At 39.0% G+C, this 13,527-nt stretch overlaps 1 protein-coding gene across 4 annotated transcripts in view; it reads right to left on the bottom strand.

Moving 5' to 3' along the window:
- The window catches only part of cyth1b (cytohesin 1b), a 252,469-nt gene that overhangs the window by 31,882 nt on the left and 207,060 nt on the right, over positions 1–13,527 (bottom strand). For all 4 annotated transcript variants that reach the window (XM_063074558.1, XM_063074556.1, XM_063074557.1 and 1 more), the window contains exons 3-5: positions 12,568–12,632; positions 4,817–4,883; positions 1,368–1,486 (exon numbers count right to left, since the gene is read on the bottom strand). In XM_063074558.1, the coding sequence (XP_062930628.1) occupies positions 1,368–1,486; positions 4,817–4,883; positions 12,568–12,632 (251 nt within the window). The remainder of the gene's footprint in view (positions 1–1,367; positions 1,487–4,816; positions 4,884–12,567; positions 12,633–13,527) is intronic.

Below are 13,527 nucleotides of genomic sequence, written 5' to 3'. Positions count from 1 at the left end.
TTTAGATACTTAGAATAATAGTGCAATAAAATAATGTTGTCCTTCATGTGATCCGACCTATAAAGTCTCAGCATTACATCTGTGAGGCAACAGCTGTTTTGAGGCTTCAGTGTTAACTGCAATCAACATGTGAGCTGCTGTTACTTTAAAGCAGAATGCTACTCCCCTCATGGTTGGAAATTGGGCTCTTCTATGCAAATAATGGGATGGAGGACACAATACTGTGGAGGCTTACCAATAGTGGCAAGCACTCAGAAATTATTGACCATTGAGTTATTCACCAATAAACCACTGACCACATTCTCAAGGAGGACTGCCGAAAGAAAGCAGCATCCATCATCAAGGAACCTCACCATCCAGGCCATGTTCTCTTCTCACTGCTGTCTTCAGAGCAGGAGGTACAGGAGACTTGGGTACCACACCACTAGGTTCAGGAATAATTGTTACCCTTCAATCAGCAGGCTTCAGAACCAGTATGGATAACTTCACTCACCGCAAAAATGAACTGTTTCCACAAGTTATGGAGTCACTTTCAAGGACTCTACAACTCATGTTCTCAGTACTATTTATTATTAAATTTTTTTGTGTTTGTAGTTTATCTTCTTTTGTGCATTGGTTGCTTGTCCATCTTTGGTTTGTGTGTAATTTTTCATTGATTCTATTTGTTGTACTGCAAATGCCCACAAGAAAACAAATCTCAGGGTAGTATATAGTAACATATATACTTTGATAATAAATTGACTTTGAATTTTGAACTTTGATTATTGTGGATTTATTTAAAGTAATATTTTTCCCACAAACCACTGAAACTTTCCTGCCTTTTGTTTTTAGAGAGGTTCCAGCAGTATCTTTTATGAGCCATTATAATGTCACACAGGTGGAGTCACACCACTGAAGGTTCCAAATTGTGTGCATGATATACCATGGAATTACAATCTGCATTAAGAAATCATCTCCCGACTTCAAAAGATAACCACTCTAGTGGGCCAGAATCCTGATCGAGACAATGACAGCTGACACACACGTGTTAATGGGTTAGTATGTGATACGCTGCTACTTTCAGTTAAAATGGGACTTTTTAATCAGATTTTTACTGTGCTGGAAAGAGTACATGCACAGCATTAACATGCGTAGCAATCCATAAATAAATAAATTAGCTGTGAGTATGACACATGGGCGTGAGATAGGTATCAAGCCAAAATAATAGACTTCGGAGAAAGAGACTCAGAATAAAAAAAAGTGAGGATTTTTGAAGAAGATTATGAAGATTGGAAACAGGCTGATATGGATTTAGTTTGGAGTGAAAAATAGATTAGTTGTTACAAAATACACCGAGTCAAAAATTAATAAACCATAACCAATATTACCTCTCTCCTAGGTAATCCCCAATTGCAGTCTTGTTTAGTCCCTCTCCTTTGTACAGAAACTGCGCAATATCCTCTCGAGTATTCTTCAACAGCTCATTTTCAATCAGAAATTGAATCCCCTGTAGCAAAGAACACACTTGAAATTCAATTGATGCTTTTAAAGACAATAAATATCAGTGATTTATTTTAACCTATCCCATTATCATGGGCACAATAAAATACAGTCCAGTAGAGTAAGAGGGTGCAATGTTTTTGTAAGTGAATGAATGGATGTGATACAATCAAGAAACTTAGATTAAAAATCAGCTTCAAGGCTCACAAAAATTCAGAATTCTATTTAAAACCTTTCACAAATATCAAACAGAATGTACAGATGTGAAAACAGTTTAATTTTTAAACTAGTTTCCACTGTATCATTTGTTTAACAAAAATGTGCTGCAAGAAACTGGTGTGAACCTTTTGTCAGTAATGTGCTTTTTAATGTACTGTTATGTAGATCAAAAGACCAAAAGTATTCTGTTATAAATGCTATGATTTAGGTTAATTGTGGGTTTTAAAATCAGGAATGATGCGCAATCACAAGTATTATAAGGTGCTTAGGATATTACTGCACCAGATGTTTAATGTGTTGTAGCTTTAAAAATAAACCAGTATAAACCATGGAAAATTGCTGCAAAGAAAATCTCTGTTTCTCCCTCCACTGATACTGCCTGACCTGCTGAGTGGCTCCACCATCTTCTGTTTTTATTTTAGATTTTTATTTTCTATGATCAGAGAAGTTTATATGCAGTGTCCACTTTATTAGGTACCTCCTATACCTAATATAACGGCCACTGAGTGTATGTTCATGGTATTCCGCTGCTATAGCACATCCACCTCAAGGTTCGATGTGTCGTGCACTCAGAGATGCTCTTCTGTGCACCACTGTTGTAACATGTGGTTATTTGAGTTAATGTCACTGTCCTGTCAGTTTGAATCACTGGCCATTCTCCTGTGACCTCTCTCATTAACAAAACGTTTCCGACCACAGAACTGCTGCTCATTGGATTTTTTTTTCTTTTCTTGCACCATTCCCTGTAAACCCTAGAGACTATTGTGTGTGAAAATTCCAAGAGATGAGATACTCAAACCACCCCATCTAACACCAGTGAGTTCACAGTCAAAGCCACTTAAATCATATTTCTTCCCCATTCAGATGTTTGATATGAACAACAACTTAACTGCTTGACCATGTCTACCCGCTTTTATGCATTGAGTTTTTGCCACGATTGGCTGATTAGATTCTGCATAAATGAGCAGGTGTACCCAATAAAGTGGACACTAAGTGTATTTATCCATTAGAAAACAGATACAAGATCATTTATGTATTATATTCATTTTCAACGCTAACAATTTTGCTTAACACTAACAGTTCAATGCAACAGTGCCCAATTGTTAGCAGTCAATTATTTGGCAATAGCATGAAGTGGAATGAAAGCAATTACAATAATTAAACCTTTTTACATTACAAGAATCCTGCCTTCATGCAGTTTGGCTGGTCTCCAACAAATCCCAAAATGTGCTTTAATAATGGGACTCTCTTGGTGAAGTAGAATAATCATCCAAAAAATAACTAACCTGTTCATGTGGTTGAGAGCTACTTTACAGATCACAGAACCATATTACTGTTAATGTAGTTGAGTAAAATAATGACTTTTGTTATTTTAATTAATTATATTTCCTTACTTCCACCATCTATCCAAAAATACAGATATCCGGCCTGTTCCAAATAAACTTCATTTTCCCCCATAAGAAAGCCATAAAGTGTTAAATAGATCGTAGCAATTTCTCAAATCGTTTTGCACAAAAATGCTTTTTAAAAGTAGCTAGCATAATGTCAGTACCATAACAGCTGTAAATGAAAATATTTGTTAATATGACTGAAATCTGAGCATACAGTAGTGATGAAGAAACATGTTACTAATTTATTGTGTAGTTCAATACCTCTTACCACTTCCAAGATCTATAACATATTTTTCTTACACATGTAACTTCTGTAGCAAACATGTACACAGACAAGTATGCTAATAACATCATTAAATCTGAGGATTCACATAATAATAGTAGTGCATTTACAGCAAAATGCCTTAAATATTATGATGCTATAAAGAATTAGATGCTGCCATCACTTTTTCATGAAGAAATTAAATTTAAAAATACAATTAGTTTTCTTTTTGCATAAAGTATTAAAATTGCATTACTATTTATTTGGAGGTATTCACAAAAACAAATTACAGGAATTCATTTGGGATTCCCACTTTGAAAATGATCTTTGACAGATGTTTTCAGAATGAGCTTCAATTAGCCATCCTAGTTTCAAATCAATGTGTTCCAAGCTTTGAAAATAAAATTGCCTGTATTGAGTGCAAAGCCTTAAAACGCTAATTAACAAATCATGTAAGATGGCATAAATAACACCATAGAATAATGCAGAAGATGCATCTTTGAAATCCTGAGCAACTTCACCGAAGAGCAAAAAATTTGTTAGAAATATGGAATTATTAGGCTGTACTTTGAAGACCAAAACGGTGCAGAAAAAATTGTTGGAAGAACTCAGTGGAAGGCAGCATGTGTGCAAGCAAAAGAATAGATATCGTTTTAGGTTGATATCCTGCATCATAATGTTCAACCTCACAACACAAAGTACAGTATGTACTCTGCTTCAGATAAAATAGTTGAAAATTTTAATACCAACTCTACTAGTGAAGCCTATTTTGTGTACATACACATGTGTAAATGTGAGCTACTATTATCAGTATTGATCCTGTGGTTATTTGTTTGTTTGTTCACCTGTACACATTTGGTGGCTTTATCAATCAGGCAAGAAGAATAACAGCTCATCATTAAAACAAACTATCATTGAGGACAAGTAATAAAACTAGCCCTTTTTCCAATTTACAAAAGAACATATGCAGCACACATACCTTTACCCCCTCAATATTAACTTCATTCATTGATACTTATCAACTGTTTAAAAATCATAAGCCTCTGAGACCAGTGTTGCTCCAATGTTCTGTGACCTAGATAAATGTCAACTTGAAATTGTGTTTGAAAAATTGATTAACCTTTATCGAATCTATATCATCCGTCCCCAATAGAGCAAGCAAGAACCACAATATGAAAAATTGCTCACTGTTTGCTGAAAGGAGCACCCTTGATGGATTGAAATAGGTTTGTCACATTTACTTCTCCCCCATACTCATGGATGAACTAAGGACAAATGTCTCACAAAACTGAGAGAGATCAAGAAGGACTCCCTTGCACCTGAACCTCTCCTTTGTATGTTCATTTTCTTAATCCAATAGCAGTTGTGATAATTAACTGAGGTCTATGTACATGTTCAGCAATATAATAACAAGACGCACCCTCACTCAAAACACTGACAACATGGAAGCAACAAGACTTCTTACCTTCTTGGGATCCATATTGAATTTCTTCCGGCCCATGGCCACTTGCTTATTTCGTTGCATATTTTTTCTGAAAAATGAATTAAAATTACACATTAATTGAAAAGGACAGCCATTGATTACTAAAATGTGCCATAAAAACAGAAAATGCTGGAAATACTCAGTAGGTCAGGCTGCATCTTTGGGAAAAGAAACAAGAGTGAACATTTAGGTCAAAGACCCTTTGATAGAACTGGGAACTTTATTAAGCTTTAATTTTTTTTTTAAATTATCAACTACTGGACTTAAGCCAATATAAAGCCAATCATAAATACAAGAGATTCTGCAGATACTAGAAATCCAGACAACAGACACAAAATGCTAGACAAGAGCAGGTCAGGCAGCATCTATGGAAAGGAATAAGGAAAAAGGAATGGAAAAAAAAGGATGTTCCAGGCCAAGATCCTTCATGAGGACTAGAAAGAAAGGGCTTGAAAGAAGTCAGATTAAGGGGCCGGGGGAGGAGGAGGAGTATAAACTGGCAGGTGATAGGCAAGACAAGGTTAGGGGAAGGTAGCTGAGTGGGATAGGGGGGTTGAAGTGAGAAGCTGGGGAGTGACAGGTGGAAAAGGCAAGGGCTGAAGGAGGAATCTGATAGGGAAGGAGAGCAGACCGTGGGAGAAAGGGAAGGAGGAGGGACACCAGATGGAGGTGATAGGCAGAAGAGGAGAAGAGAAGGGGTAAGAGGGAGAGCCAGAATGAGAAATGGAAAAAGAGAGAAGGTTGAGGGGTAAGAAAATAAACTCAATCATTATGTGGCTGACTGCTATCTCTTGCTATAGTACAGATAATAATTCCCAACAATTACAACCGACAATAGAACCAATACGAGGCACGATAAAGAAAGAATTTCTGGATAATTAAGGTAATTATATACCATATTTAATCATCTTAATGGCTTTACACCTAATGATATAATTATCTAATGCAGTCATACTATGAACTATGAGGTGGTGTGCAGGCATACTTTGCTGGGTCGGCCGCCCAAAGGTAAAAACATCGGCATTTATTTGTTGCACAGTTTTTGGACGGCGTTTCAGAGACAACAATGCCGAGTGATTTCCCAAACTTTTCTGCCCAGCAACACGAAAGGTCAGAAGAAGAATTAGTTGTGACTAGAAATGTAACCTGGGACGTTCCTGATCCAACTGGCACAGAGCCCACATTATACAAGGTACTAAATATTTTATGGTATGTTTTGCTGTTGCAAACAGAGTTGGGAAAATTAACAAAATGCCACACAAAGAAACCTGTAACACAAGAATATGAAAGAGACCCGGGAGACTGCAGGTGCTGGGAACTCAGCAGGTCAGGAGCGAAATGACTAGTCGACAATTTGGATTCATAAGACACAGGAGCAGAATTAGGCCATCACATCTGCTTCACCATTCAGTCTTTATTTTCCCTCTCAACTCCATTTCTCCTGCCTTCTCCCTCTAAATTCTAATGACTTTACTAATCAGGAACCTATCAACCTGCACTTTAAATATGCAGTTTAGTATTGCTGCTGTTTTATAGTTTAGTTTTGTCTTAACTATCTTTTTGTCAATTGGTGCTTTTAGTTTGACTCATGAAATATCTTTGGGATCTTCCACTGGATTTAAAAAAAGCAACTTGATTTATACAGCAGAACTGAAGTAGTAAAGCAACTAAATACAACTAAACTACAAACGTTTGTAAATGGATTATTATGGCATGTGAATGTCAATTTGGTGGAAGAGTCAGGTTTAGTGAGAGACTGGAAGGAAAAAACAGGGAAGTTTACACAGGGAACTAGAGCTTAATAGCTTGGCAGTTATCAAAGGCTATTAACTTCCTTCTTTTAAAAAAAAATCTATTATAATGCTTCACTATTAATCACCTTTAGAAGATATAACTACAAGAGAAGGACATACTCTTGTAGGTTAATTGATTATTGTAAATTGCCCAGTGATTAGGCTAGGGTTAAATTAGGGAGCAGCATAACTTGAAGGGCCAGAAGGGTCTGTTTCGTGCTACATCTCAAAAAACATACCGTAGACATACAATATCAAAATTAGCACCTATTCAGAAATAGCTTTCAAATTAGGCATTTGTTTAAGCCAGACAAGAATGGGTGCACGAAACTTCCTACACAATTCCTTTATGGCTGACAAAATCATCTTAACAACAATGTTCACCATGAATAACAAAGCGGATTGTTGATGTTTCAGCCCTGAACCGATGAAAGCTCTCATCACATTCCAAAAACTCCATGCTGGTTTTGAAGCTGCTTAGCTTGTAACAACATAATTTGTTCTGTCACTATCAAACAAAGAATTTTTTTTTTGCATCAGCACTGACCTTGTGCCCTGTGCACAAGCCTCTACTGGAAGCCAGGCAAATAGAAGAGAACGAGATGCACTGCGCTGTTGTTAACTAAAATATAATTAACCATCGGATCATAGTAATATTACAATACATTACAGAATACTTGAATACAAACCGAAGCAAATTTCCCTCGCCAGAGATAAGCAATCAACTGGCTGCATTTTTTGGATGTATTTTATCATAGAGTATGGTAACTGCACCTCTTTCCGGTGCCAAGTGGGTGGACTAAGTAAAAAGGGAATGAGATTGATCAAATTAGGATTTGGCACTAATAATGTGTGGGACACAACAGGAGCATTAACAGAAGTTTCGGGGACAGATATGTATGGGGGAGGGGGCAAGTAACAGTTATTTGGTGTTGTGTTTTTTTAAAAATGAATGCAGCTACAGAATTTTTTTTAAGAGTAACACATACAAAATGCTGGAGGGGAGATCTGATAGAGGTTTCTAAGATTATGAGAGGCATAGATAGAGTGGACAGAGAGCAACACGCACAAAATGCTGGAGGAACTCAGCAGGCCAGGCAGCATCTATGGAAAAGAGTAAACAGTCAACGTTTCCAGCCATGACTGGGGTAAAAAAAAAGATGAGAAGTTAGAGCAAGGTGGTGGGGGGGGGGGGGGAAGGGAGGAAGAAGTGCAAGGTAAGAAGTAATAGGTGAGGGGGAGGGGTGAAGTAAAGAGGGGAGGGGTGAAGTAAAGAGCTGGGAAGTTGATTGGCGAAAGGGATAAAGGGCTGGAGAAGGGGGAATCTTGTTGGAGAGGGTAGAAGACCAAGGAAGAGAGGAAAGGGGAAGGAGCACCAGAGGAAGGGGAAGTGATGAGCAGGTAAGGAGATAAGGTGGGGGGGGGGGGAAGAGAAAATCACTGGACGTTCAAGAAATCGATGTTCAAAGATGGAGGGTGTAAAGACAGTATGTATCTGTTTCCCAAGGTTGAAATGCCTGATCCCAAAGGGCATGCACTGAAGTTGAGAGGGAGTAGGTTCAAGGGGGATGTGAGGAGCCTGGTATGGTGGTAGAGGGAAATACATTAGAGGCACTTAGGAAAAGTTTGGATAGACACATGGATGTAAGGATAGAAGGATATGGACACGGTGTAGGTAGAAGGGATTAGTGTCAGGGTGTTTTGATTTGCTTTTGAGCTGCTTCGGCACAATGGTGTGGGTTGAATAGTCTGCATCTGTATTGTACTCATCTATGTTCTAACTCAGCAGATCAGGCAGCATCTATGGAAATGAATGAACAGTTGATGTTTCGGGCTGAGACCCTTCATCGATAATATTATATGGCTGAGCAGACTCAATGTGCTGAATAGTCTAAATCTGCTCCTATGTCTTATGCTGATACACATCAGGATAAGATTTGTTCCCAGTTTTAGAAAAGCTAGTTAGTAAATACAATACATCTCTGTCACACTTCAGCCTTTCCAAAGGTTGGAACAGTTAATAGACCAGGCAACACCCTGTCACTGGACCAAGAATACGGAGGCAGAAAGAAGTCAGTGTAGGAACTGGCAATAAGAGAGCACAATCTGATGAGTGGGAGTGAAGATTGCCTCAGCTGACACAACATGGGATGCTTTACTCGAGAACAGCAGCAGCACCACTGGCAGGAGGCACTAACCAGGCTGAACATGGTGTGCGAGAGTCTGGTGCAGAGCAGGAGGAAGGTGTCACGCCTTAAGGAAGTTGCAATGGTAAGCCAATTCAATATTAACATTGCATTGCCAGGCAATTATCTAATTCAAGCCCTTCACACAACTTTACAGGTTTTTTTCTGCTGACATACATGGTTACTTGTTTCAAAATGGATCAGTGATTCACAACAGAAAGCCTTGGTACTGCCTATAAAAATCTTCACACAGAAAAAAGGCTTGGTAGGAATCCCAAAATATCTCTGAATGCGTCCCATGTTCTGTGATCTTAGATCACAGAACATTGAACATCACAGCATAATTATAGGCCCTTCAGCCCACAATATTGGGACAACCTTTTAACCTACTCTAAGATCAATCTAACTTTTCCTTCCTACATATCCCATTTTCTATCGTCCATGTACCGATCTAACAGTCTCTTAAAAGTTTTTGCCTCTACACTGCCCGTGGCTGCGTGTTCCACACACCCATCGCTATTAAGTTCTTATTGTTTAAACTATACAGAGCAAATTGTTTGCAATGTTCAGTTAAATTTTCAGAATTATAATTTGGAATTCATCGTCTATAGAAGAAATCACATTGGCACTATGTCAGAAACTGGATTGCCTTCTTTTGCGGGAGATGAGGAACTGGTGCATACTTGTTCTTGCAGAAACGAGGCTCCAGGACAATATCCCATGCACCACCAGTCTTTAGGACATGTCACTCATGGACTTGTGCTAATCTTAGTTTGTGAGTGTATATGCTATTGTAACTAAATGTGCTCTGTGTGACTGTATATACAGTGCTTTGCACCTTGGCCCCAGAGGAAAGTTGTTCTGTTTAGCTGCACACATATGTATGATTGAATAACAATTGGACTTGAACTATCGTATGTGCTTCCTATATCACCACTGGCAGCACAGTTTGGGCACCTGCTACTGTGTCAAAAACATGTCTTGAACATCTCCTTTAAATGTACCCCTCTTACCTTAAAGTTTTGCCCTTTAGCATTTCACATCTGCAGCCCGGAGCAGAGATTCTGACAATCTACCCATGTCCCACAAGATTTTATAAAATTCTATCAGAGCCCTCCCCAGGCTCCATCACTCCAGAGGAAAATATTTAAGTTTATTCACCTCATAGCTTATACTATCTAATCCACGCAACATCCTAGTGAACCTCTTCTGCAGTGTCTCCAAAGCCCCCATATCTTTCCTCTAGTTGTCTAATCCAGCATGTGAAGACAGACTCCGACGGACTGAGTGGACGAGACCGATGGAAGGTCCAGCAGTCAAGACGGCGGTCCCTGCAAGCGTCGTGGAACGTGTAGAGCACGACAAGACACAGAAGACGTCCTGATCATCCACTGTGCCTAGTCCCTTCTCCAGCCGTCTCAACTCTGTCTTGCCACTGGATCCAGATGGGAATTGGGAAGAGAGAGAGTGAAGCCGATGCTGCGCAACTCTCCCTCACTTAAATCCAAATCACGCGCTAGTCTCGACACCATCATAATGGTGTTGAGGTCCTCATCAACGTCAACGATGGGCGAACACATCTTTCCTCTAATGCAGTAACCATAACTGCATACAATACCCCAAAAGTGGCCTAACCAAAGCTTTATACACTGGGAACATGATTTATCAACTTTTACAGTCTTTCTTTCAACTGACCAAAGCAAACATGTCATACGCCATCTACTTGTATTGTCACTTTTTGTGACTTACACACCAGGGTCCCTCTGTAAATCAATGCTTCCCTCTGCAAGTCCTTATATTTGACCTCCCAAAGTGCTTCATCTCACATTTTCCCACATTAAGCTCCATCTGCCACTTCCTCGCATATATACCAGGCTGATACATGTCTTGCTGTATACTTTGACAATCTCCTTCAGGATCCACAAATCCACCAATCTTATGCATCATCTGAAAGCGTAGTAACCAGCCCATCCACATTTTCATCCAAATCAATATATTTTATACTTTTTTTCCATTCAGTGGCCACATTTATTAGGTACATCTGCTCGTTAATGCAAATATCTAATTAGCTAATCACGTGGCAGCAACTTGATCAGGTCAAGAGGTTCAGTTGTTGTTCAGACCAAACATCAGAATGGGGAAGAAATGTGATCCAAGTGATCTTGACTGTGGTGGCAGATGGGTTGGTTTGACTATCTCAGAAACTGCTGATCTCCTAGGATTTTCATGTACAACAGTCTCTGGAGTTTACAGAAAATGGTGCAAAAAACAAAAAATATCCTGTAAGCAGCAGTTCTGTGGGCAAAAATGTCCTGTTAATGGGAGTGGTCAGAGGAGAATGGCCAGACTGATTCAAGCAGACAAGAAGGTGACAGTGACTGAAATAACATACATTACAACAGTGGTGTGCAAAAGAAAATCTCTGAATGCACAATATGTTGAATTTTAAAGTATGTGGACTACAGCAGCACACTACAGAGCACAAACATACACTCAGTGGCCATTTTATTTTGTATAGGAGCTAGCTAATAAATTGGCTACTGAGCATATGTTCTATATAGAACATAGATTTATATATATATCACAGACATCCTAGCACTGATTACTGCAGAACACCATTGGTCACAGACCCATAGGGATCACAGGCAATTTTAAATTTTGAAAACTTAACAAGGGGTAGCACATTATCACCATATTATTATAGTTAAAAAAATGAATTTAACTCATTTGAAATCTAATGCAGTCGTGGAAACCAAGGCAAATATTTATTGTACATGGGAGTATTTTATGCAAACTCTTGTTAAGAACCTGTTTTTGGTTTATCTGCTCTTTTTCACTCTAGCTTCCTGGATGTTTAAAAGCTGAAACAGTGACAATGGAAGCTGCCATAAAATAATCTCCATATAATAACTTGGGATTTCCTCCAACTTGCTGTCACTCTGCTGCAGTAACTACTACAGAAGGATGAATTTATAATATTAATGAGCAAGAAGAAATAAGATGGTCCAGCCAAATGTACCTCATATAATAAACACAAGATGATTCTGCAGATGCTGGAAACAAAGCAACACACACACAAAATGCTGGAGGGGCTCAGCAGATCAGGCAGCATCTATGGAGAGGAATAAAGAATCGGCATTGTGGGCCAAGACCCTTCATTACGACTGGAAAAGGAGGGAGTAGAAGCCAGAATAAGGTGTGGGGGGAGTGGAAGGAGTACAAGCTGGCAGGTGACAGGTGAAGGTAGGCAGATGGGGTGGGGGTGAATGAAGTGAGAAGCTGTGAGGTGATAGGCGGAAAAGATAAAAGGGATGAAGGAGGAACCTGATAGGAGAGGAGAGTGGAGCATGGGAGAAAGGGAGGGAAGAGCAGCATCAGAGGGAGATGATGGGCAGGTGAGGAGAAGAGGCAAGAGGGGAGCCAGATGACTTATGCAGCCTCATACAATGACACTTCCCATCACCACTACCATGAATAAATAGTATTGCAGCAAAATTTCCACTAAACTTACAACTCTGATGTGGCAGCAGTTTTAAGCTAAAAGTTGGCCAGTAATACATGTTTTTTACATATTAAGTTATCAATCGAATCACTCTGTGAGTTGTTGTGAATTGTACCATTGTTTAGGATATTATGCAGAACTACATGTAATTGTTCTGCGTAACAAAATACTTCTAAAAGTAGGTACAATCTTGACAACACTCAATGCAGGTACTGTGTACGGAACAAAGAGAAAATAGAATTGAGTTCTTACCTCTCTTCTGTTGAACCTAGGTTTTCAATTTCATTCGTAACCTCTGCTATCTCATCCTTCAACCGCTGTAAAAGGATTAGATTCAATAAGTAACACCACCAAGCATGCAATTGCTCTCAAGCAAGTCATTTATTAACCAAACATGAAAATCAAACAATAAGGTAACAATATTCCCTGAAGTCATTGTCTTCTAAGTGTACTCACAACAAATGTACTTCCAATTTCATTACAAAAGCCAGATAAATCTCCCCTTAGATGTGTAGGCCAGTATGTCATCAGCGTAGAAAGAAACGCCCATGACAGCTAAATATGCAACCTTAATACAAAGCCCAACATGATTTAACATTGCGTAATATCCCAATTACTCCTCATAATAAGGTTAGAAAATGCTCTCAATACTCAGCATCTGCGGAAGGAGGAACAGAATCAACATGTGAGGCTGAAGACTGTTTGTGCCCTGCTGACAAGTTCAGCTCTCACCAAGATGATAAATTGTATGTCCAAAGGTTATTCAGAACTCGGTACTCTGATCATCAGGATAGCAGTACCATCACCTGGACTGTTTTCTGAAGAAACATTAACGTAGGAAATGATTCCTTTATAGAGCAAGAATTTAATCACATGATTTTTAGACTTCACCACAGTGAAGCTTGATACCTGGTAGGGAAAAATATGCCATGGGAAAAGGCTGATGATTCTGAAACTGAAAAAAAAGTAAATCCAAAATCAGGATACATTCTTAGACTGACCTAGAATACTGAAAATAGAACTCATTTTCAACTTTTGCAAGGTTGGAGATACTAGCAGATCAAACACCACTGATACAACCTGCCTTATTGTTCTATAAGTGTAGCGCGTGGCCAAGTGGTTAGGGCGTTGCGCTCATGATCTGAGGGTCATGGGTTCGAGCCCCAGCCGAGGCAGCATGTTGTGTCTTTGAGCAAGGCACTTAACCACACA

The sequence above is a fragment of the Mobula hypostoma genome, chromosome 22, assembly GCF_963921235.1.
Source record: "Mobula hypostoma chromosome 22, sMobHyp1.1, whole genome shotgun sequence".
In the NCBI taxonomy this organism is placed as follows: Eukaryota; Metazoa; Chordata; class Chondrichthyes; order Myliobatiformes; family Myliobatidae; genus Mobula; species Mobula hypostoma.
This window is presented reverse-complemented; position numbering and strand designations above follow the sequence as displayed.